Below are 25,778 nucleotides of genomic sequence, written 5' to 3' on the forward strand. Positions count from 1 at the left end.
GAACCAACCATGCTCTCCACGTTTTCAGAGCAGAAGCTTTGAGTCCTTCTGGCTGAGAAGGTGGATTAAAAAAAAAAGTAAGGTCACCTCAGCATGTATTTTCTAGCTCCATCCCTTTCTTTTTGAAGCCAAGATGAAAGGATTAATGCATTATTTGCCTTTTAGCCCAGGTGGTCTGCTCTGCTAGCCTCTGCCCCATTTACCATTGTTGCAGCTAACAGCTGTCAGGATTGCAGCTGCTCTAATGAAAGAAGCCCTGAAATGTGCTACAACCAGGCACCTGGCAATGGTGTACCCATTTGTTCATATTGAAGGAACATGTGAGCTTTTAATTGTTCATGGCAAAGGGAGCTTTTTAATTACTTCAGTCAACAGAGAGAAGAACTCCAGTTAGCTCTTGCTATACAAAAGTGTCCAACGTCATTAAAACAAGATTTACAAGTGTCATAACTCTCAGCAGCATAGTCAACAATACAGCCAATCATTACAACTGAGCACCAAAGGAGAAGGGGGGGGAACATCACACCACGGAGGAATGGGAGGAAAAGAAAGGGGGGGGTGAGGGGGAAGGTGCAGAGGAAAAAAGAAAAGTCATTTTTTCTTTTCAGTCTAAATTGATTTTATTCTACAAAATGCTATTCAGTTAAAATTGTAAAAGCAAAACCATTTTAATATGTTCTTTCTTTCATAGCAGCAAGCTTTCTCTAACAAGCTTTTTGTTTTAGTGCAAATACTGTAGGCCTGTAATTCAGTAAAATAACAAGAACAGAAAAGAGACGACACCAGAGAGAATGCCTCAGAACTGAGATTCTCCAGGACTGCAAGAACGATATCAAGATCACAACGACCAAGGAAGGGTCCCAATTCAGCAGTCACCTTTAAGAACCTCCTTGGCAGAAACTACTTCACTGCAGACAAAAAAAAGAAAAACCATGATCTAAACTTTCGAGGAAAAAAAGATAATGGTGCCCCCAAACCTTCAATAATCCTCATGGTCACCTATTAATCACTGAGGCTTGATTCCACCTCTGACACCTGCTTTGCAGCAGCAAAATGCTACTGATGTTTCCAATTTGCTCCCAGTAGAGTGGAATCAGAATCAGGCCCTTTCTGCATCTGAGGATCTTAAAGTAGACTTTAGTGACACTAGTAACTTATCGCTCTAATAAAGATGCACTATCCCTTATTGATGTTACTTTGAACTACACAGTATATCAAGATATATACAACAGTTTATCCTCTCACTGAGCAAAAACAATTGGATACCTATTTTCTACACATTTTAATATGGTTTTAATATCAAGTAACCACAAACAAGAAAGTGGAATAACCCTTTAATCATACAGGATAGGAGGGGAACAATTAAGTAAAACAGGATGGGATTTTATTATTATCTTGTATTCTGAGATTTGTCCTCAACTCCACCTACTGTTCACAGAGGAATGATAATGCATCTTTAGAAACATATCTCTTTTTACATTTTATACAGACAACAACAAACCCCAGAATCTTTTATTTAAAGAATCAAAAAAAAAATTATTAGCCTAAAAAAAGATGGGAGTATTTTTAATGCTTTCTTTATTATATCCAAGTCTTGAACAGAAAAAAAGATGTAAACATGATAAATAAATAAGAAATAAAATGTAGATTATTCCCCCCACCTCTTAAAATGTTTAACTTGGCCTTCCTAATGAAAATGAACTTCTAGGTGTCATAATAATAATATTTCTTACATTTCGGAAGTCTGTTTTAGCATAAAAAAAAAAACCAACAACAAAAAGAAAAAAAAGAAAGAAGCAACAACCAAACACCAGGAATGTGAGTTGGGAGGATGTTAAATTAATGGCAGGCAGATCTGCTGGAACAGGCACAAGACGGCTGCCTGCCAATAAATAAGAAGATACCAGGGAGGAGGGGGATGTCTTAGGTTTGTTTTCATTTTGTTTTTTCTTTTCATTTAGGATGAAGGCCAGGTGGATCCTGCATACAGTAAGCAGCAAAATTAAAGGTTCAGATGAACTAAATAGGTCATTTAAATAATAATTATAAAAACACAACAGAGAGCTACTGTCCCCAGCATGTTGGTCCCAAATCCCATCACACCATAAGCAGTTTGAGACTTACCCAGTCTCCACACCTACGAGAAAGGAATGGATGAAGGCAATGCCACAACTGGGAAGAAGGAATGAGGGCAAAACTGGAATAGCAAACATCACCTGTAAGCTGAATGTTTCCTTCAATGCAGCTGCTACTGCTCGTCCCAGCTTGCCATTGATTAATTTAAGATGTTATTAGAGGCTTTGTTGGGCCAGTCCCTAGGGGGTTGACCCAATACCAGCTGAAATTCCCTGGGTTTTTTTCTATTGACAAAACTCGTGGTCAGACACTAGTTACAACAGCTCCCACATCCCCATTACCTGCAGAACACAGAGTAACTACATTTAGGAATCAGCAGGGAAGGTACTCATGGAAAATACCATTTTGGGGATGGGGAAGACAATCAATTCCCAAAAAGCACACCAGTAAACCTGAAGAGAAGAATGCAGGGCCAGACTGAAACAGCAGCAGAGCTCAAGTTGTACCTGGCTGCCAGAAACTAAACAAAAGTAAGGCTGATCCACAAAATAGAGAAAGCAGGAGACCAGCGATCCCAACACAGACATCCTCTGAGAGATTTGAGGGACAAAACAGGCAGGCACAAGGCTTTTTCCATATAGTAGAATATAATCCTCTTTTCTGGGCAGTTTTACATGGCTCCCGTCAGTATCACAGGACAGAAAAGAGGATCCTTCTGTCTCTGAGAAGGTCAATGACAAGGCAGTGGGCAAGGGCTGGCTGCAGCTCCTTTTGGCAACAATTCAGTAAGCAAAAGTAGTTTTTTGTTGTTCCACTAGCAGTTAGGCTTAGTGGGGTTTAAGGAGGCACCTGACTTCCTGAAACCCCTAGCAGGAATGCTCCTGATCTCCCAGGAGACATGGATCCTGGTCAGCTGCCCTCAAAAGTTGCTGCACTGCTTTAGGTTTCACCATTTGCCAAAGTTTCATTTTTGCTCAAAAATGGGTGGAAATGACACGCAGAGACATTTTATTGCACAGTTTTAGATTCTCAATCCAGACTGCCCCAAACAAGCATCTGGCAAAATGGAGACACTTAGAGAAGCAGCAGTATCACCTGAAGTGATATAATCTACATAAAATCCTATGAAAACAGGATCCTCTGTGCTAACTACAGGAAGCTTAAGGTCTACTTTATTAAAAAGAAAGTTTTGATGTTCATGTAAGGACAAGAGAACTCCTTTATCAATTTTACTTATTGTGTAAGCTCAATTTGAAACCTCTAGCACTGGTATAATGATGGAAGTCTTAAAGCAATAAAGTAAAAGCCTGAATCACAATCAGCTTTACGATGCAACAAGATCACTCGTATCTTTCTATTTCTGGCAAGTTTGGTAAATACCTGGGTTTAAAAATAATAGTAATAATAAAAAAGCAAAGCCTACCTTTAGAGCTAAAGTAGTGTCCCTTTGAAATGACTCAAGGAATGGGCAGTGGCCAGGGTTTGAGGGAAGTCAGCCCTGCTGAGTATAGGTCCAGTTCCACAAGACTGAACCCTATTAATTCCCAGTGGAGTTGGTGGGGACTGCAGCAGCTTAGCATCTCACAAGAGTGGCCCTATAATCGCATATAGCATTTCTCCAGGTCCAGCCTGACCAAGAAATACCCTGGTTTCAGTTGATTTAAAAAAAAAAAAAAAAATATATAAAAGAATAAGAAAATCTCACAACAAAATAAATAGCTGCCACCGCAGCTTCAACAGGCAGGACCAAAGAGTTGTCCCCTAAGTGGCTTAGCTGGCAAGCTGGGCAATCCTAGTGTGCACATGGTCATGGTTTGTCAGTGCCTTGACATCAACAGGAATTGAGCTTGGCTCCAAGTGGGAATAGGTTACACACATTACTGTTTTCAGTAGTGAACATCAGTGCTGGAGAGCTTGTGCCCTCTGTAAGCACTTAGTAGTAGCAGCCAAGCCCACAGGTTGGAGAAGACAAGGACCCAGGGCTAGGGAAACAGTCCTCTGATTTGTTTTTTGTCTTCAGGCCAATCAACCTCAAAAAACCCAGATCAATTACAATGCAAAAAAACCAGAGGCCAAAGACCGAGGTGCAAATAATGGTAATCAATTTTCCTCTGCTGTCAATTTGTCATTGATAACCAGAGGTTATCAGAAGCTCTGTTCTAGTTCAAACAGGTCATCACTTCAACCATGCCATTCTTGCCTGGTCAGAAGAACCCTGTGGCCTGTCCTGTGCTGGAGGTTGGATCACTGCCTTCCCCCCAGCCTCAGAAATTTGGAATCTCTGAGCAAACAACACCTGCTAGTATCAGCTGGTGGATGTGCACTGCTTTGTTTCCCAATAATGAAAAAGTCAGCAAGGGTACAGCCAGCTAGTTTCACCTCCTTACCCACTGCCAGCCTCCATCCTAGATTTATAGGCATGTGGTGCCACCTCTTTTTCAGTAACATGTTCTACAAATATGGCCAAGGGGAGTGGAGGATTAACTAATAGGAAGAGATCAGCCTCTGAGTCAGGAGCCCTGATGGGGAGGAAGATGCAACACTCCCTAGACAGCGGGCAATCCAGGAAAAGTAAACAAGCAGCAGATTTGATATCCACCAAACTGGGGTAAAACCCTGCCAAAGACACTGGTAAGTGCCAGCCCAGCAGCTTTTCTGATGCCACTTTGGCCCTGAGATGCTAACTTGTTTTTTGAGGAGCCCAAGGGGATAAATATACCTACATTTTAAAAAAGAAAGGCTTCCGCATGAGCCTCCTGCTGCCTCTGTTCGCTGTCTCTGTGCCCCAGGTCAGAGTTACGAGTTCTGCCTGTGCTGCCAAGTCCTTGGGCTCCTCTTGGTCCCCCCTCTCCTGGACCTCCCAGCCATCCCCCTCCTGCCTGGGCAACCCTACATGTTTCCCACAGTCTGTCCCAAGAGAAAATATCCTAACAAGCCTTTACAGTTCAGAGCAACTGGATGAAATGTCATGGGATCGACAACATTGGAAATGATAAGCACAGAAAGAGAGAGAGGGAAAGAGAGAAGTTGTAAGATCAACTAACCAGAATGATCTAAGCACAGAGCACAACTGATCAGATCAATTCACAAAGGAAAGGGACAACTAGCAACTGTCTGCAGCTCGCCTTCATTCCTGGCCAGGAGTGCTCTCCAAGTCCACTACAGCCATGAAGAGGTTTCCATAGGCAGTCCCTACAGAGGGGACATCACCCTCTCCGAACAGTCCTGGTGCACCAGTCCCACTCTTGCCGTTTCATGCCTCCAGGGAGCTGGCGTTGGTCCTCACTCTCCTTCCTGGAGCTGCAGCACTTCCCCATCCTTGTTCTTGCTGCCCTTGTGCTTGAATGATCCTGTGCCTGTCTCTAATCCCATGGAGGGGGGGTCCCCCCATGGTGCTGGGGGCGGGGGGCGTAACACACTGGCAAAATGGGGGGCTGCAGGGGGATTACAATGCCAGCAAGGTGGGAGAGTTCAAGGAATCCGATGACTGGTCACCGCTGCTGCTGCTCCTCCGGTGAGCTTTGGAGCAGGACTCGGACGGTGAGAGAGGAGACTCCTGATCCAACACGTTGGGGTAGGTGAACACCAAGTTGGAGGAGCCAGGAGTGATGGCTGGTGTTGAGGTTACCACAATGGGCGTGTTGAGTGCCTCCTCCCCATAAAAACCTCCAGCAATGCTGATGGGCTTAATGACAGACCTCTGGGCTTTGTCAAGAACCAAAGAGGAAGATGGGATCTCTTCCTCCACAGGCTCCTGCTTCACCACCACTGCTCCACTTGCTCCAGTCCGAACGCTCTGGAGGCTGCTGGATGGTGGGCTCCGACGTTCCTCAGGGCTGATTTTGCATACAGGGCTGTGAGCCACCAGCATAAACTCCAGCTTCTCCTTCTCCTTCTGGAGCTCAGCGATCTCCTTTTGCAGCACTGACTTCTCCTCCTCCAGCACTTCAGTTTCCTGCAGACAAAAGGGGAGTGAGTAAATTATCAGAGGCTCTGGAACTGCTTCTCACCTGGAACATGGCCATCAAGTTGAGTTCCCATCTGGCATGGGCAGATACATCCCAGGCTCTTCATGAGCCAAGCAGGCACCAGGTCATCACCAGCCAAGCATCTTGTGTTTCATGTGTCTACCAGTAAGCTATTCCCAAACTTCACTGACCTGAGGGTTATGAATAGTCTTCTCATGAACTCACCTTAGTTTTGTCATGGCCAGCTTCTACCACTCTGTCTTGGCCTGTGACTGCACTCCTCTCCCTTGCTGTCTGCCTGACAGACACCTTAGCAGAGAGGACTCTGATCTCCTCCCATCGTTTTTTGTGTTTTTCACTTAGACAGAGGTAGTGTACAGCAATCTCTAAACTGTTTCCATTTTCTTTCTGTAGTGCGTATTCCAGATTAGGTCTTACACTTGCCTGAGTCTTGCACAAAGAACTAACACTTTCATCTCCACTGGATCATCCCTTGATGCATCCTAGTATTAATACATTTACATTTCCCACGGGCACATCACACTGATGGCTCATAGTCAATCTGTGAGCAATTAGTACCTTCCTGTATGAGGAACTCACCATTTCACAAAGATCTCGCCCTCAGTCCTTCAAGATATGACCTCTCACTTTGCAATCCTCTCACTTCTATTACTTTAGTCATGACAATCCTTAAATTCTTCCCATAGGATGTCCTGCCTCCCCTACACTGAGAATATCTCCTGAATTTGGGTCAGCAGCACATTTCACTGGTGCACTGTCACTGCTACTGCTGTGCTTGTTAATAAGATCATCGAATAAAACCAGGCCCAGGCTGGTTCTTGAGCAGGAGCACTGGAGCCTTCCCTCCAGCCTCTTTCAACACAACCCACCCTTACTTCCTCTTTAGCTCATCTCTTACCCACTGTCCTGGTTTCAGCGGGGATAGAGTTAATTTTCTTTCTAGTAGCTGGTATAGTGTTATGTTTTGGATTTAGTATGAGAATAATGTTGAAAAGACACTGATGTTTTCAGTTGTTGCTAAGTAGAGCTTAGACTAAGTCAAGGATTTTTCAGCTTCCCATGTCCAGCCAGCAAGAAGGCTGGAGGGGCACAAGAAGTTGGGAGGGGACACAGCCAGGACAGCTGACCCAAACTGGCCAAAGGGGTATTCCATACCATGTGATGTCATGCCCACTAAAGTGGGGGGAGCTGGCCGGGGTGGGGGAATCACTGCTTGGGAACTAACTGGGCATCCGTCAGTGAGTAGTGAGCAATTGCATTGTGTATCACTTGTTTTGTATATTCCAATTCTTTTTTTATTATTATTATCACCTTATTATTGTTATTATTATCATTATTACTTTCTTCCTTTCTGTTCTATTAAACTGTTCCTATCTCAACCCACGAGTTTTACTTTTTTTTTTCTGATTCTCTCCCCCATCCCACCGTGTGGGGGGGAAGTGAGCAAGCAGCTGTGTGGTGCTTAGTTTCTGGCTGAGGTTAAACCATGACACCCACCCCATGGTTCTTGTGCTCATCCCTACCTTCTCCAGCTTAACTAGTTATTTCCCCTGTGGCAACAGACCACACAGCTCTGCAATGCTTCCTTTGTGCAGGAAAACAGTTACCCCCACCCAAGAAAGGTTAGCCTAAAGGACATAGCTCTGATGGTACACATAACATCTGCCTCATTTTCTACTGCTTTCAGATGATCCTACTGTCTTTGGTGCTTTTGTCCTTAAAGCCTGCCTTTGAGGCACATAGTATCTTTATTTCCACTTACGGAGGGAGACCAGAGGTAGGGAGACTAATGCTAGCTGGGAGGCTAGAAGGTCCTAGGACATTTCGGGCAGTCAGCAAGGGGAATTTAGGCTCCTGAGCTCCAGGCCTGAGCCCTCACCACCGTTATTGTAGGAGCAATGCCACTGGGTGGCCTTGGAAGGGGAAGGCAGCATGTGTTTTGTAGCATCTTCCTCGAACATGCTAGTGGAGGGAGAGCAATGCCCTTTGAGCTGGTCCAAAGGGAGGGCGACAAGGAAGGAGAAATCTATGCAGAGCACATACCGCCTGGAGTTTTTCTGTTAGCTCTCGACGCCTGTTACGACACTTAGCAGCTGCCAGCTTGTTCCTCTCTCTCCGGATCCTTCGCTTCTCTTCTTCCTCGGGTGACAGCTGTGGGCAAGTGCCAAGAAAACCCACAATCAGATCTGAGCAAGGCATTCCTTGAAGTTTGTGAGGATTTAACCGCAACACAAAGGAAAAAGGCCTGATCCAGCAGGATGCTGAGCACTCCCCCTCTTCACTGATGTCAGCAGAAGATGAAAGCACACAGTATCTCTTTCTGCACTGGGTCTTAGCAGAAGGGTGAGGAGAAGATGGAGCGGGGAGCAGGGGGAAGATTGTGTAAGAGGACAGTGAATCTGCACCAAGGCCAAACAGATAAAAGATGCTCTGATTGTTTCACAACTTGGGTGGTACATTAAGCAAAACCAGAGCACGATGTTGTAAGTGACTCTTTCTTGAAAGAAAATATCTGCTGCTTCCCACACAAAGACAGTTTTTAGCTTGAAGGTCAGGGATGGGGTGGGGGGGGAGACAGGGAAACTAGCAGAGCTCCCATAAAGTCCCTGAAGCAACAGTGATTTATACCACCCAAAAATCTGACCTCAGATTTTCAAGGGCTCAGTGAGATAACGCACTGTGTTTCTTGCATCAGCAGGCAAAGCTCCAGTGATATCAAGGGCTTCCTGAGGCCAGCTGACATCCTCACTGATGTAAATCAGGAGCAATTCCATAGAAACCGATGGAGCGACACTCTTGCAAAACCAGAGGAAGTGAGCAGGAGCCCACAAAATCTGGTCAAGTCAGGCCTAGCTTTTGGGTTTGGGGATGAGGTTTTACAAATCCCAGCAGCGGCAGATGGGCTTGCACCACTGCCAAGGCCGGGCAGCTAGTACAGCAGCGCGTGAAGAGGGCCAGTGCGGTCCAGCTCACTGCTGCAGCACACGGCATGCAAAAGCCGGCGCAAAGAGATCGCCGTGGGGATTCACAGCACACGCTTGGCCATGCATCTTCCTCCACTGCAGACCGGCCTCATGCCCTGCACTCTGGCCTCACTGGGCCAGTGTGTGCTGCTGGGGCTTTGGCCTGGTGACTGCAACCAAAAGTGAAATGAGCACGCTGCAAAGCAGGTGTCAGATGTCACGTAGTGCCAGCAAAGAATGGAAAGAAAAACCTTTTCATAAAAGCTTTCAGTTTTAGTATCTTCATGGGCTGTCAAAATCACAAATGAGACATTCACCCTTTTACTATCTTTTCTTTTTAGTGTTACTCTAACCTCATTCTGTTTGTTTTGGTTTGCTTTATGTCCTTAATTTTGATCTTTGCAGTTTGGGGGAGTTTGCTTCAGCCTCTGGGCATTCCCCTCGCTTGGTTCTGCTTTTTTATGGGGCAGGGGGGGCATCCAGTCCATGCCTGCAATTTCACCTGCATGCAGTGTGAGCCCCCAGATGCACACTGAGCAACACAAGCACTTCTAGGACTTCAGGACACAGGTTTTGGGCCTGAAAGCTTTTCCATCAGCAGATCAGAACACTCCATCTTGGGGTGGGAGATACCTCCACCCTGCTGGGCAGCAGCCGGCAGGGCTTTGGCGTATTCACCCCAGTAAGGAGCCCCCACAGGCACCACTCTCCCTGCTACAGGTCTGCTTGCTCACTTTCCAGTCCATATGTGTGCAGGGTAAAAATGTATTTGCACACAAGTATCTGCAGTATGGCAAAGCGTAATGCACACAGATTCTGTGCTGACTTGGGGCCTCTGCATACAGTTTTCCAGAGCCCCTTCATGCTTTAGAAGCACAGACCTCATTGAAATATGCTAGGACCAAAATTTCTCCTCCCAGGGCCTTCAGTCATTTTTAAATGATCTGTCTCAGAGGCTATGCTTTGCAAAAACCTTATAGGTGGGGCTGAAGCCCCTAATCTGGACGTGCTTAACTTTATACCGGGTCTTAAAAGGAGTATTCTGTCAGTGGTTGCTGGATTTGTTTGAAAGCAGTTGGATTTGGCACTTTTCGTGCCCCTGCTGTACGCATTATCTGTAGCTTGTCCAAGCCCAATACATGCATTTGCTGGCAGAAATGTTCATCAAAACAGGCCCTTTTCATAAAGCATTACACAATGTTTTCCAAAAAGGCACTCCGATGTGGTGTTCAAAGCACCAACAGCAGAAACCTGAGCCAAAGAGCCACGGTAAAGCACCCAGGAACTGCCTTAGCACGTGTCTAATCAAAAGGACTTGGCTTTGAATGACCCACAATGAACGGCTTGCAAACAAGCCACAGGCCAGGAATTGCTTGGCAGGCATCCTTCAGCAAATAACTCTGAACAACAAATAAAGCAGAGAATATGGCGATCTCTTCACGGCCAATTTGTGAACACAGAGGCAGCATTTGTCAAACAAATTAGTTGTTGCTAATTATTCCCCCAGTTCTCATGAGAGCTTCCCTGGCTTTGGACACCAGCCCTGCATGCAGGGAACTGGGAGGTAGCTCCAGCCGGTGGAAAGGGCTGGCACATACCCGAACCACCATGGCTGCCCCATCCTTCCTCCCAAAACCAGGTCCTCAGTGCACCCATACCAGCTCCATGCACAGAGGTGTGGCTCACTCTGGACAAGTGATTTTAACCCCTTCCCTGCCTCTTAGGTCTAAAGCAGACAGTGACTCCACATAAAATAATCAGACTGTGAATCAGAACAGATGACGTGGAAGTAAAAGTGGAGCTGGTGAGTCTTATTAGAAACAGACCTCATGCAATAGCATGTGCTTGTGTACTGAGGGTGCGCAGTGCATCTCATTACACTGCTTTGCAGTGACCCCCACAACTGCTGCTTGGGAACAGCTCAGGCAGATCTAGATTATTCAGATTTTTTTATTTTTAAAAAAAAAAAAAAAGTCAGCCTAGCACTGTGGATAGCTATTCACCAGACAGCCCTGGAGAAGGCTGTATCTTACTAAGAAGAGACTGACAGGGCTGAAAGGATTTCCAGAAGATGAGATGCCCGCATCCAGTCTACTGCCCTGCCCCAGCACAGGATCCAGGGGTCTGGCTCAATAATCCCATCAGGAGGCTGAGCATAGGGTAACAGTGGTACAAGCCACCCCATCCCAGCTATGAAAATGCCACTGGGCTGGGAGCAGAAAAATCTTTGCTTACGAGATCCCCACCTCACCGGTGTAAAGAGATCAAGCAATTGCATGTTTGTAGTGGGAAGGTGGATTTAGACACCAGACATCCAGAAGGCTCTTGCTACTAGAATCAAGGTGCTCTAGGGAAGCTGCTCCTCCCTGCACGATGCTGGCTGGTACTGGTGGTATCACCCAAAAGTGAGACTGGAGCAGCACTAGCTACCACAGAGCAGATATAAAACACCAGCTGATGTAATTTGGGTGTCAGATTGGAAAGGACCTATGTGAAAGCTCCTCTGCTTGCTCAGAGGTTCCCTTCTGCCTGGAGCAGCAGAGACACTCAAACTGAAACCCAGGGCTCAACTTCAGAGTTTCACTTGCTTTTGAAACCAAGCCGCAATGTGGCCCAGTAGTGCGAAGTGTTTGATGGAGACTGGGTAAGTCTTGCCATACGATGAGGAAGCAGCAATAAAAATCACCTGCCAGCCTACAACCTATGTCACCCTGAGAAACCCCAGTACCTGTACAGCGCAGGGGACAGACCTCAATGCTCCCCCATGGGGCCAGGAGATCCCGAGAGAGGGCAGCGGGGGGAAATCTCTGTACGCCTGCTTTTGAGGCACCCCAGCCACTCTCCCCACCACGGTTACCTGCTCATCTCTTCGTCTCCGGCCCACTGTGGTTCCAATGGTTTTGATCACACCAGGTCGCTGAAGGGCCGTGTGTCCAGCCACTGACGACAGCGGGGGCAGCGGGTGGCTGTAGGGGTGCGAGCGAGAGTAAGGGCTTGACATGGAGGTGATGACAGTGGGCTGGACCATCCACTGCAGGTCTTGGCTAGTTGTGATGGCGTTGATTGTAGGGATGAAAGCACTGCCTGATCCTGGCATATCTACTCGAAATTTCTAGGAGAAAAGGCAAGGGAGAAAAGGGAGAAAAGGGAGAGAGAGAAGAGGAGAAACCATCAATGAAAGCAGAACATAAGTGGTTACTCAGAAACCAGCTAGGCCCTCAGCAGCAGCACCAGTGAGGATCAAAGCAGCACCCAAAGCAAAGGCATGGGCTGCCAGTGCCTCTGAAGCACCCCAGGCTGCCCCTGCCTGCTGCAGCCCCCCAAGGAAGGCGCTGGACTCAGGCACTTCCACTCCAGAGCAGCCCTGCCCTCTCCCAGCCCCCTTCCTCATCCCCCCCACCCACCATGCCTCTTCAGCATCCCCTACACCAGCGTCCCCTCCCATCGCCACCACCTCCCACCTGTGCCCACCGCTCCTTCCGGTGTGGAGTGAAAGGGGAATTAAGGAGTTTCTAGAAAAACACTTCTCTGCCAGTCCAAAGAAAAGGAAGAGAAACTTAAGTTCTGAAATGCCATTACCAAGCAGAGCAAAGCCGCCTTCTACCAAAGGATTCCCCTGAAATTTGGACTCGGTCCGCATAGGGTTTGGTACAGCAAGAACAGCAGCTTGCTTCTCGTTCAGTGGTTCTGCGCTCACTGCACACACAGGGTGAGAAACCCAGCCACAGGATGGTTACGTGAGAGGATATGTATTTTAATAGCAGCCTATAAAATAGGTCTTAGGATTCAGATCGGACAAGTTCCCTGCAGCTCTCTGCACTGTCTAGACAAAACAAGGCAGCAGTAAAACCAAGGCAGCAGGTAATGATCTCCTCCAAAATACATGTACACCTTGTTTCAGACAGAGGTAAATCCATGTGGATAATATGCTGGCACTAAACTGCAAGGAAAACAATCACTTGCCCTGGAGGGGGAAGCAGGGGAAAAAGAATGCTTTTGTCTATGCTGAGCTCCTTCAGGAGGCTTTCGATGGTTAGATTCGGTTTTACAGACAGACATGCCTTGCTCCAGCAATCACTGTGCAAGGGACAGGGCTTGTAGGACCAGCAGCCGTCACTACCACTGATTTGTAAGCCTTGAAATGATCCCGTGAAAAATGCTTATTCTTGGGTCAACAAACTAGCTTGCCAGAGAAGCGAGAGCCCTTGCATCAGCCTGACCTCAGCTCAGGTAAGCGTCCCAGATACAGCACTTCAATACAGATTTCCTTTTCTGGGTGTGCCTAGTCAAGCACCTTAGGTGCTTTGTTAAACCAAGGCTACTGCAAATAGTATTTCACATTCTGATAGCTACAGCATTTCAGACCAGTATTAGCCATAAGAAGTCCAGCTGCCAATGCCTGGAGACCAGCAGATCCAGTTTGAATACCGACAAATGCCGACTTACAGCTTTGGACAGCTCAAAAACCTAGCAAGAAAGGACAAGAGAAGGAAGGAGTGAATCAAATTAAGCAGGTGGGGGAATTACACAGACAGTATGACACTGGCACCAAGACCTTGGCAAAAGCCTTGCCAGAACCTCAGAGATGCACCTGGAGCTCGAGTCCAATACAGCCTCAGCACACGCCACATTTCAGAGTGTATGCCATCTTTGTGACATCTCCCAAGTAACTACAGTGGCCCAGAGCTGCAAACTGTCAACACTACAGAGGAATTTACGGGCGCAAATCCCCTTCTTTGCTCTGCCTGGTGTAGGCTGTGACCACATGGCACAGGAGAGGACGCCTTAGTGCCTCCACAACCGTAACAAAAAGGGACCTTAACCTCACAGAAGGGAGGAAGTGTGAGACTAGTTGAACCACAAGTGCTCAAGTCAAGGGATGCAAGTTCTGCTTCCAGCTCCACAAGTGGCTTCTACTGTGACCTTTACCAACGTGTGCCACCACCCCTCCTGTACCCAAAAAGCAGAGAAGAAAGAGTCCTGTCTTCTTTGCAGGGACACTAGAAAGCTATGGCTGCAAAACTTTCAGAGATCTTTTGACGACGCTTTGCTATGCAAAGACACCGTTTGCATTCCAGGGCAAACGACCTTGCCAGTGCCACCTTACTGCAGCCTCCACCTCCAGACACCCAACGAACTGCTAAAAATTCCCATCAGAGGTCAGGAGAGTCTGATCCACCACCAAATCAGCCACATAAGATACAACTGTCTGACACAAAGATCAGGCTCCGTGTTATTGATAAAGAGACTACTCCACTTGCAATCACTCCTGCATTCAACCTAGGACCCCTCTCTAACACTAGTGGAGGTCTCCTGGACAGTGAAGGGGAGCTGCTCAGTTCAGCCACATCCCTCGGCAGCTCCACGGTGCTTGCTTGCAGACCAGTCAGACTGCAGTCCCTGTCTGTGCCGTGCTCCGTCACCAGCTTCCTTTCTAATCCCTCAAAATATCATAAAAAAATTCTCCAAAACCTGTATTCTGTGTTTTCCAAAGGCAGTATTTTTCCTAGATAACTAATTAAGGGATGTGCTGCTGTGACAGGCTGCGTCTTCAGATACAGGGTGCTCAGGCTACCACTGGGTTTTCCAAGCATTGCTTCCTAACTGGTCAGGCTTTCCCCACATATCTTGCTTTCCCTGCTAGGACACTGCACTGGATCAGCTTTGCTGTGCCAAAATGCTGCTGGTTCCCCACGCTCTGCCAGGTGGCCATAGCTCTGACCCCTGGGACGCTGCTGGTTTCAGTGGCAGGCCCCGAATTCTCTGCCACCTCCCCTGCACAGCCCCTTTGAGCACGAGCCTCCTCACCTTGGAGCTCCAGATCTTTCCCCAAACTGCAGCCCCAGCTTTGGTCTCCTCGTTCCTCCTCGCCTCAGAGAGCTTCAATCCCCCTGCCAGCACCGCCCGCCCTCACCCACCTCCCCATTTTTCCTCTTTCCAGACCTGCTCCTGCCATTTCTTCGCCCAGGACACCCACAGCTCTCCTCTCCTGACCTGGGAGAGGCTCCTGGAGGCAACTCTCTGCCAGCTCTCAGTTCTCCTTATCTACGAGGAATTCACAGCGCTACAGAAAAGATGTGGCGATAGCCAGACTGCAGGGCTACACATGCAGCACGCGCTCAACCACGAAGCCAGTGCTCTCCTCCTGACCCAAGCAACACGCAGATGAAGGTATCATTAAAAAAACCCAACAACTAAACAGCAAACAGAAAGACTCCTGTTATTAAGACTGCCAAGAACTGAGGTCAGTCTCTGCTCTGCCTTAAAAATATGGAGTTGGATGGGAGCCTCCCCCGATCCATAGCCAAGGGAGACTCCAGCGAGTCCTACCGTGGGCAGGGACAAGCTACATTAGCAGGTCACAACTTAGGAGCAAGGGCAGCACGGGAACATTTCAGGCTTTGGCTCTGTGGTTCCCTTCTCCATCTTAACAAGGAGTTTCTATACCACATCCCATTGCGACTCTGCTCCCCTCTGCACCTTCGCTTACATCTGTAACTGCAAGCACTGAGCAGCACCAGAAACTGGTCTAGAAACAGGTACAATGGCCATGGAAAAAAAACCCAAACCCAATAACAAAACCACCAAAAAGCCACCCAAAGGACCTTTAACAACTACTCAGTTAGCAAATACAGAGTGTACAGGATATATCCTGTAATAAATACAAGGCCCCTGATGGCTCTCCCATGTCAAACATCTCCTCGAAGGAAAACTGGACGCAGTGCTGGTATATCTGAGGGGGAAGTCAAACAGTCTGAAAGAGTACACAAACTCTTCCCATTAAAGTCTATGTTTACCACATGGCAAGTCAGTGATTAGGAAAATAGCATGACACGCAACTTAAAAGAAAAATGTTCCAGTGCTGTGTTGTATGGGAAAAAGAATTAAAAAGCATCAAAGTTTTGGCTCAGAGACACAGTTTCCACTTAAACATGTGACTGATGCATCTTTTCTTGCTTTGGGAAAAAAACAGACTAAAGAAAAAATTTCTACAATGCGTATTTTCTGTAACAATAAAACTCTGCAGACTCTGTAGACCAGAATCAGCAGAACAGCCCGACTGCTAGGGTAAAGGCAACGCTTACATTTCATCCTAATCTACAACATCTGTAAGGATCAAGGGAAAGACGACGCATGAGACCTTGAGAAATCTCCCGGATTCTTAAAGAAAACATTTATGTTCTTGCTAAGCCGGCATCCTGCTTAAAGCCCCGTTTCAGATAGTAACCCTAGAAACTGGGCTCTGGCCCCCATATCAAACGCCATGCACACCAGCTGCCTGGGGAAGACGTGCAGCCCCAGAAAATAAAAAGGGGAAAACCCAGCTATCGGTCAGACCTCGATAGCTCAAGTATTAAGCTGCACTGGAGTTTCACAACCTCCTGCAGCAAGTGCTTGAATCCAGTGCAGCTGCTGAATCAGAGGAGGAAAGGCAGAGCGAAGGATTTGCAGCTTGCCGGGCGTTTCCAGCCTCTCAGCTCCCCTTCCCGCTCCCCCACCTCGTCCTGTCATTTACTGTAAAGCAGGGAATAAGCTAGAGCCGAGCTACAATCCCTGGAAATCTCGGTCCGCAGCCCGCAGAGGGCACCAGTGAGATGCGTTTGGAGCAGGCGGGGAGCGGCAGCGAGTCATTTCTGGTAAAACTTCTTTAATGTGAGGAATGTCACGGGCTGGTACGGTTGGCAAAGTTTGAGACTGGACTTTTTTTTTTTTTAAATGATCCTATGACTTCTTGATGCGAAGACAGCAATGTGCTTACGCTGCCAGTTCGCTCATACAAGCCACACAAGAAATATTAATATTGTGAGAAGGGGGGGGGGGGAGCCCAACTTTGAAAAAGCAAAAAAAAGAGTGAGGCCGGGCAAGCTGATGTAAACAAGTTATGAAATAACCCAGGTTTGTATAACTGGCCCGATTGTGTAATGCCTTCCCCAGAAGCGGTGGATTTAGTCGATGTAGGTATATAAGCCATTCCGAGAGGTTTTCTTAAGAAAATGAAAAGGAAAAAACCTCAAACCACCCGACTAGGCTTTTAGGTCCGTGAATTCACGTCGCTTCCACAGGAAATATCTCCCATTCTTCAAGGGCCGCCCAGCAGCGGGAGCTTGTGGGGGGGACCTGGGCCGGCGGGCGTGGGGAGCGCTTCGGCCGCTCCCCTCGAAACTCCCCCCCAAGAAAAAGCCATCACCAGCCGGAGAGCGGCCGGCGGCTGCCGGTAAAGGGAAGGAGCAGCCGGGCAGAGCGGAGCGGCACGCCGCCGGCCTTTTGGTCTCACCGGTGGGAAAGGCAAAAATAGCGTCACCGCCGCGGAGCCGAAGTTTGGGGGGGCGAGGGGGGTGGGGGGCGACAAGCGGGGAGACCACTTTAGACGCTTGAAAAAGCTAGAGCCCACTTCGGCCATCCCCTGCGTGTTTTACGGCGGCTGCGGTAGCGCCTGGGAAGTAACTCGAGCGGCACCTCCCGAAGTCCCAGGGAAGGCTCCCGGGCTGCTGCGAGAGAGCCCAGGACAGTGCCCGGCAAGGGGCGGTGAACGGAGGGACAGAGAAGCTCCGAGGAGAACAAAAGCAGGAAGGAGGAAGAGTCAGATACGGCCGTGTGTTCGCGTTACCGGCCTCGGAGAGGAGTTGCCCGGAGGAGCCCTTTGATTTCCGAGCTGGCCCCGGCCCGCCGCGGCGGCCGGTCGCCGGGCACCAGGTGGGGTCTCCTCTACCGACACGCGCGGGCCCCGCTCTACCTGCGGCCGGGGCGGCGGAGGCAGCCCGCCGGGCGCTTCCTTACCACACCTCCCCGCTCGGGGCAGGCGGCTGCCTCCCACGACACCCCCGGCCCCGGGTGGGCACCCGCGGCCCCGACCGGAGGGGAACTCCGCTGACCGTCCCCGCCCGGAAGGGTCGCGGCACTCGCTCCGGGGCGGGCGGGCAGGGAGGAAAAGAAAGCGGCGGCGACCCGCCGGGAGCGGCAGGACGGGACAGGACGGCGGCCGCAGGCAGCCCGCTCCCCGGCACTGCCTGCGCCCCCGCGGACGGCGCCTCTCGGCCGGGCGCCCGCGCCTTCACCGCGGAGGAAGCGCCGCTCCCCGGGCGTGGCGGTGAACTCCCGCGCCGGGAGGACTGGCAGCAGCCCCCGGAGGGAGCGGGGGGAGAGGGGCAGCGCCCGGCCCTACCTGCTGGGCTGCGCCGCTGGAGTAGGTCTCGGGATGTCCCGGGGAGCCGCTGCTGCCTCTGGAGGAGGTGTCGAAGTTCCCGGGGTAGTCCTGGTACATGGTCCGAGGCCGGGCCGGGGGAGCCGCGTCCCCGCCTTCCCGCACCGACACCCGCCGCTCCCTCGCCGTCTCCCCGCCCCCTTCTCCCTTCCGACCTCTTCGGCTCTTCCCTTTGCCCTCCCAACGCTCTCCGCGGAAGGCGAAAAAAAAAAAGGCTTTGGAGGGGGAAAAGGGAAAAAAAGGTAAAAAAAAAAAAAGGAGAGGAAAAAAAGAAAAATAACAAAATAACAATAATGAAAGGGGCTCAGGCGGCGCCAGCGAAGCGCCGACGGAACGGGATGGGACGGGACGGGAGGGCTCGGCGGCACGGCGAGAGCAAAGCCCTGCGCGCGGGCAGGAGCAGGCAGTGGCGGGCAGCGCGCGCGCGCGCGCGCCGATGTCCTCTCTCCGCGCTGCCCGGCGAGACTCGCCCCGCCGGCGGAGCGGTCCCGGCCCCGGGGGCTGCAGGCGGAGCGGTTCTCTCTCCGCCCCCCCGCCCACCCTGCACTCCCCCTTCTTCTTTTACGCCGCCACCACCACCGCCGCCGCCGCCACCACCACCACCACCACCACCGGCCGCTCCTTTTCCCGGCGCGGGGGTGACTCAACCGGGTCTTACGCCCCGCGGCTCCCCGGTACCGCCAGCGGGAGCTCCGCGCACCCGCCGTGACTCAGAGCAATGGCATCGCCCCGGCCCCACTCGCTTATTATCCGCCCGCCCGCCGCACCATGTGCACTCGCACACGTCAAACCCGCGGCGCACCGACCCCACCTTGCCAGAGCGGAGCCTCCCACCTGCCGCCGCCGCGGGAGGGGGGGGGGCGGGACGGGAGCGGGGGATCGCGCCCGCCCCCGCCCCGCCGCCTCCGCCGCTCCGCCCCCCCCCCCCCGCCCGGACCCGCGCTCCGCAGGTCCGGGCGGGGGGGGGGGCGGAGCGGCGGAGGCCGAGCGGCGCCGTCTTCCCGTCAGGTCCCGCCTCCCCCCGCCCCACTTGGTCCTGTCCGTTGTCGCACTTTGCCAAAAATGGTCATTTGCGTGGCACGACGCGAGCGCGGGTTTCCTTGCCGCGGATGACGCGATGCGAGAGGGATTCCCTGGCTCCGCCGCCGGAATTTAAAGGGGCAGGCACACCGTTGAGAGGGCGCGGGAGGGTGGCTTTTGGGGTACGGGACGTAAATGTCGTCCTCCGGCTTTCCGGTGGTTCGGCGGGGATTTGATACAAGGGGTGTACCCAGCCCTCCTCCCTGCGGGAGGGTGGATGGCACCAGCAGTGCGCCAGTGCTCGGTCCGTTTCTTCACTGCATCAATAAACCAAGTGTTAGACTCGGCTAGTTTTTATAGCAGTGTTAATCTATTTTTATTTTTATTAATTTTATCTATTTATGTATTTATTTATTTTTATTTTTATCGTTATTTTATTTTTATTTTTATTTTCTTTTTAACTTTTTACTCATTTTTCTTTTATTTTTAAAATTTTTGTTATTAGTTATTTCATTTTCATTCTCATTTTTATATTCATTCTTATTTTTATTTTCTTTTTTTTCCTTATTTTAATTTTTTAATTTTATCTTTATACTTATTTTTTCCATGGGCTCCTCCATCCTCCTGGGAGCTGGCTGGAGAGCCACTCCAGTCCTCCAAGCCAGAGTATGTCACGGGAAGGGCAGGTAACAGCCCTAGGCTTCCCTGCAGTAGAAATTCATGGGGCCAGGACTGTCACAGCCCACCTCAGGTGGCTGTGGCATTGCCGGGTCACTGACTGGCACAGGCTGGAAGGCAGCAGAAGCAGATAGAGCAGAGCCCTCTGCACGGAGAATGTGCGCTCTTGGGTGACCTGCAGTAAATACAGCAATGATGCTAGTTTACAGATTGTTAAAACATTGCTCTTAGACCCAAAATGTTTCATTTTCGCCCTCCCTGGAGGATTCGGCCAGCCCTGAGTGTGTCCTCTTTGCTGGTAGGGAAGGAGAAGTCATCTAAGTTCAAGCTATAAAATCCCATTTAAGCTGTCTCATGGGCAAAGTATTTTCCCACAGGAGCTCATCTGAGAGTAATGGGCTTTCCTCCACTCGCACTGGCCTCCTTGGGAAGGGGGAGGTAGCACCCATCTCAATCCCAGAGCATTCGAGGAACTCTGAAAAGAAGCAGCCCATTGGTGATAAGCCTTCAGTACCTCATTTTTTTTTAGCGCCGAGACAGGCATTTGGGACTAAAACTCCTGCGGATGCTGTTCAGTTTTCAGCACCTTCATTTTCCAGGCAATTGAAATTCTCCATCCGAATTAGCCGCAGCATCTGACTTTGGGGGAGCTGGGGACAGGGCTGTAAAAATAAACCCGTGCTTCCACCTTGCATTGCATTAGGAGCGAGGGGCTGGGGAGGAGGGGGGAGGCACTTTAGCAGGTGAGGTTGTGACATGGTTTTCCCCTTGGGTTGCACATCAGGCAGGTCATCTGCATGTGCTTGTTTCTGCTGGAAAGAGAATTAGTTCAAGATTCCGAGAGGAATCAGGCTGCAATTATTAAGAGATGAAGAGAGATGGGGAAAAACACGCGTTGTAATAAAGAAGCTTAACAAAAGGGGTTGGGTTTTGGCTGGTCACCTTCCCTGGCTCTGCCTCCAGCTCTGCTCAGGTGGAGGCTGCTGCTGGCCCCGGGGTGAACCACTGTTGTCATCTGGGGTCACCAGCCCTGGCTTTGGCCATGTTTTAAATCAGGCCGGTGGGCTTGTAGAAACCACGCTACTGTGCAGCAAGGAATGCAAAAGTATCTGGTCCAGGGAGGGAGAGACAGCCAGAAACAGCGGGGTGGAGGATGTGGTGCTGGAACATTAGTGTTGAGGCATTTTGTGAGAGGAGAACTGTTTCTATAATTTTTCTTCAGCAGATCATTAAACCTAAACTACCTGCTCTCCTCATGTTTCTGCTAAAGTACAAACATTTTGAGTGTTATTTTCAAACATTATTCCAAAGTGATTTTGGCACATCTACCCCGACCTGATGAATTTGCATGAGACCTAGTCTGGAAACAGCTTGTTTGAAATGACATTCAAGTCCTGTTTTAATATTTGGCTGCAGTTAATGTGGATGCAATTAGTTGACACTTGTAAATCCTCAAGTTAAAAGCCCTGTAAGAAATGTAGGAAGCTGAAAGCGCACCTGAGGCCAAACCCTCAGCTCCTGTCAGGTGATGAACCTCCCTTCCACGGCCAGAACAGCACCACCATGCCCTCCGCGAGCGCCTGACCCACAGCCCCCAGATGCAACGCTGGGGATATATACCCTGTGTATTTACATTGACTTTGCTAAAGGTTCTTCTGGCCTGAGAGTGCAAGCCCCCACTGGCTAAGACGGGCTCACACATACAGAAGTGATCAGTATGTCCCATGGGAAAAAAAAATCAGCCCCACAGAGCCCCCTCATTCCCCTATCAGGCTTTTGTAATACTTTTTTTTTTTTTTTGGATCAAAGTAACTCAGACTAGCCTGGCTCATGGTGCCCCAGACACATGCATTTTTAATCCACATCCAGACCAAGCTTCATTGTGCAATAGGCTCCCTGCTTCCAAAAAAACAAGAGATAACATGTATGTCTGCCTAGTCTATTCTTGCCTGAACCATAGACAAATTAAGACCAGCCCAGGTTCCAGGGCAGGAGAGGATCATTGTAAGGCAAATGAGACCTTGGCTCCTTGTGCTTCTCGATTTCGGCAGCAATTAGGAGACTGAAACCCAGACCTGGGAATGCTTTTCACCATGTTTTTACAGGAGCAGAGGATAAGGACACTCAGCAGCAGCTTAGACTTGGCCCTTGGGAAGCACTTAGCAGAGCCTGCAGTTAGGACCTCCTTCTCCAGCCTCCCTGGCAGTGCCAGGCTGCACCACCATGCCGTGCCACCTGCCTAAGGGCAAAAATCTTTGATTTTTGATCAAAAAACAATTGCATCCACGATCCTCTTTCTCCTCGCTCTTCTTTTTTACAACCCTTTAGACATCTCCTGTGAAGAAGCCTGCAGTAATCACTTTGCCTTAAATGTGCACGTGCGCCAGTGACGGAGAGCCAAGACGTGCTGTGGCTGTCCCTGCTGCGGGACAGAGCAGCCCCCGGGCTGGGGGACGGCTCCGGGGCTGGTTGGACTGCAGCTGCTCTGCACCGGTGGGGTGCGGGCAGCTGTGGGAAAGCTCAGGAAAGAGCATGCACCTCTTCTCCTCACGCAATTCCTCCTCTCCTGTTTTAAAACTCTCTCCCACCTACCCCCAAATTGGTGCTATCTTGGTCACTGTTCATTATAAAGGACTTTTATTACAGAAGCAACTCTGTTGCTTCCCGAGACCTTTTCCTCGAGCTCTCTGAAGAAGCAGTGTACTCGTTTCCAGGGCTCTCCAGCCCTTCCTGACAACTCTACTTTCATCTGTGCACAAAGTCTGCTTTCATATTGTCTAAGTGCTAAGAGCAAGTGTTTTGATGTTAACTTCTGGGAACGAGCTCTTAAGCTACCACCTCACACTTAATTACAGTCATTTATTAAGTACTCCAGCGTATCCAGGGGAGAACAGAGGTTTTCTCCTTCAAAGGGCTTCTGGACGTGGTTCGGCAAACACCTTTCGCCAAGCAGAGTGCTTTTCCTACTCACGTACCGTCGGACCATGGAGCCCTCTCTCCTGCTGATAACCCCATTGTTTTCAGAAGGACACACGGCAGCCATAGGGCCTCCCTCCAGCAGTGCAGCGTATCTTTAGGGCAGGGAGTTACTCCCCTCAGTTGATCTCAGGTGGCTGCAGTGAGACTGTCCCTGTGTTCAAACACACAGCTGGCTCGGTCCTGCGTGAGCATAGGGTCCAGTTCAGGGTAATGACACTAATCCTGCCACTCCTACTGCTGCCACTGGGTGATGAGGCAACATCATTTAACTCTTTCTAAATCCTGGTGCCAGTAAAAGCCCAGGATAAAGGCAGGTGCTGTGATGCTCTTCCCTCTTTTGAACCAGGGTTGGGTGATGCTGAGGGCTTGGGATGCAGGTGGGGCAGCACAGCGCAGTCCCGCAGCAGCATGGGCACCGAATGCCTCTGGCACTGCTCAGTCAGGCTTGTGGCACAGCTGTGGTGCGGTGCCATAGCCAGCAGTCCTGCTGGTTCTGCACAGGGTCAGCTCTGCAGAGATCCCAGACGCCAACAAAGCCAAATGCTACTTCAAAGCAGAAACAGCTTCAGCCCTCTTAAAATGCTCCAGAGCAAAGATCCTCCCAACCCACTGAGCAGCAGGTGCAAGAAGAGGACTGGGACCAAGGGCTTATTAAGAGTGACCACGACGCACAGTTTATGGCATTTTGCTGGTGTAGGGAAGCAGAAAACAGCTTCAGGAGATACCAGCCTAGGGACGAGCAAGCTCCCTCCTAGCCCCAGAGTACACGGGATGTGAGAGATGGGAAGAGAGATCCCACGAGTCGAGCTCTAGACACCTCTTGGCATGAGATGAATGGTCTTATCTTGATACCTGTGTGTGTTTGCCCAGTTCCAAACCTGTCTCAGCAACATGAGAACCTGCCTTGCCCCACTCCCGCCTCTTGCAGAGGCACCACCTCTGGTCCCTGCAGCCAAAGGGCCCACCAAGGCTCATCCTTGCCGCAGCCCAGGGGCTTCCCTGTGAGATCCTGGGCAGCACTGCCAGGGTGGTCCCAGCAGACACTGCAGCAGGAGGTGTTTTAGCGGATGGGAGCCCTGCCCTGTGGAGCTTGGACTCAGCTCTTTCCCCATTGCCCAGTCCAGTAAGGGTCTTGAATATTTTCTTGCTGTATTTTGTGAGTGGGGCCTCAAGAAACACATTTTCTTGTGTCAGAGCAGTGGAAAGGACTGAAAACCTACCTCAGGAGCAGTAAACCCCACCCCTGCCAGCACCTCCATTGCTCAGCTGAACAGATGTTGGGGACAGCATATTTCCTGAAGTTCCCATGCTCAGGTGCAATCAGGATCAGGCCCACAGGCACGCTGCTGAGGGGCACTGAGCTCTGTGCCATTTCAGCCTGGTCTGGCAGGAGGGGGACTGGCCTGTATCCTTGTACCGCAGAGTTTCGGATGTTATTCTCTGAAGCCGGCCAAGTGGATCACCCAGCTGAGCTTATCAGACAGTTCATTGTTCCTGCCTGAGTGATTCAGCCCCTCCAAAGTATTCCATGGCAGCACAGCATCGAGGAGGAGGAGGAGGGAGGGGTGCAGCACACACAGATAGTCCTCCTGAAAGTGGGAGGCAGATAAACACACCCGAGTTAATGGCTGATCTCAGATCTAGTTGAGGCAGTTTGACCTTTCTGCTGGTAAGTCTCCCTTCAGCTGACATGAAAGAGTTTGACACAAGCACTCAGGGGAATGTGTGGCCAATAAATGAGACTTACTTTCTCCAGCAAGTAATATTGATTAGTGCAGCGCCTGCACACACAGCTCGAGGCGGTGGTGGGATTTCAGCACAGCTCACTCAGAAGAGACAGCTGAGACACAAAGGTAAAATAATTTGTTGACTGAACCTGTAAAGTGTGCTTTCTGTCTCCTACCTTAGTGACCTGTGCACTGCTGAAAGCCTTGGAGGGAGGGAGAGGCTTTGCAGGCTGGGCAGCGGCACTGGGAGCTGGCTGCTGTCCCTGCGTGGCCTGGCTCATCTCCATCCCAGTGGGTGTCCTTGCAGTTGAGCGCCTCTTTCCATCTTCCTGGGCCACTTTGTCCTTTGGCACCCCTGGCAAAGAAACATCCATTAGGACCACTGATGCTTTCTGTGAATTTGGGCATTTAGGGCTGAAAATGGACCAAGGATCCATCTGAGCATCTGGGAGAGGCTTCTTCCTCTCTTGCCATCCAGGACAGGCTCTGCCCCAGCAATACAGCCAATAAAGAGTGGCAGAGGATACTGGGCCAGCACATGAAACCACATCCAGACCTGTGCAGCCTCACTCCGGGAAGCAGCGTGGTGGCATTCCCACCAGGCTGAGGTCCCCGTCCCCTGTGGCCCTGCAGACACGGGTCTCAGTGAGCCTGATGATTCCCTGCTGGCTGCAGTGTTATAAGCAGCTATGTAGCATGGAGCGGCTGGGACTCAGCTTCTTGCTGCCCTAGAAATCTTGTTGGTGGCACCACGAAGCTGAAGCATTCCTCGCACTGCAAAGAGTGGCTGCCTGGAGTCTATAACCGAGGCCATTCGCTTCGTGGGAGCACGTTTTGAAAATCTTGCTCCTAGCCTTTTGTGCTTATGGAGAGCCCGATCCACGCATAAGGCAGTACCCATGCTCTTTGCCCAAGCCCATGGAAAGCCCACAAGAGTCACAGCAGGAAAATGTGAACTACCGCAATTTGTTTTAGTTTTGTATTTATCCTGATGACACTTAAGTACCAGCTATACTAGCCAAATTCTCTGGGACATGAGGTGGAGACTGCTATTATGTAGTATTTCTTAAATGCCCCAGTCTAAACACCTCCCATAATAAACTCCTGGCTTGCTCAGGAATACAGAATAGGGTTTTTGAAAGCA

The 25,778-nt window shown here is 50.1% G+C and overlaps 1 protein-coding gene across 1 annotated transcript; it reads right to left on the reverse strand.

The window, feature by feature from the left end:
• Positions 1-326: 326 nt before the first annotated feature.
• Positions 327-18,438, reverse strand: FOSL2 (FOS like 2, AP-1 transcription factor subunit). Its single transcript, XM_052805824.1, has 4 exons — positions 18,192-18,438; positions 11,886-12,140; positions 8,109-8,216; positions 327-6,031 (listed from the first exon to the last, which is right to left on the reverse strand). Exons 1-4 carry the CDS (start codon positions 18,288-18,290, stop codon positions 5,522-5,524), a joined length of 972 nt encoding a protein of 323 aa, XP_052661784.1. The 5' UTR covers positions 18,291-18,438; the 3' UTR covers positions 327-5,521.
• Positions 18,439-25,778: the final 7,340 nt, after the last annotated feature.

This window comes from Harpia harpyja, chromosome 13, assembly GCF_026419915.1.
Source record: "Harpia harpyja isolate bHarHar1 chromosome 13, bHarHar1 primary haplotype, whole genome shotgun sequence".
NCBI lineage: Eukaryota > Metazoa > Chordata > Aves > Accipitriformes > Accipitridae > Harpia > Harpia harpyja.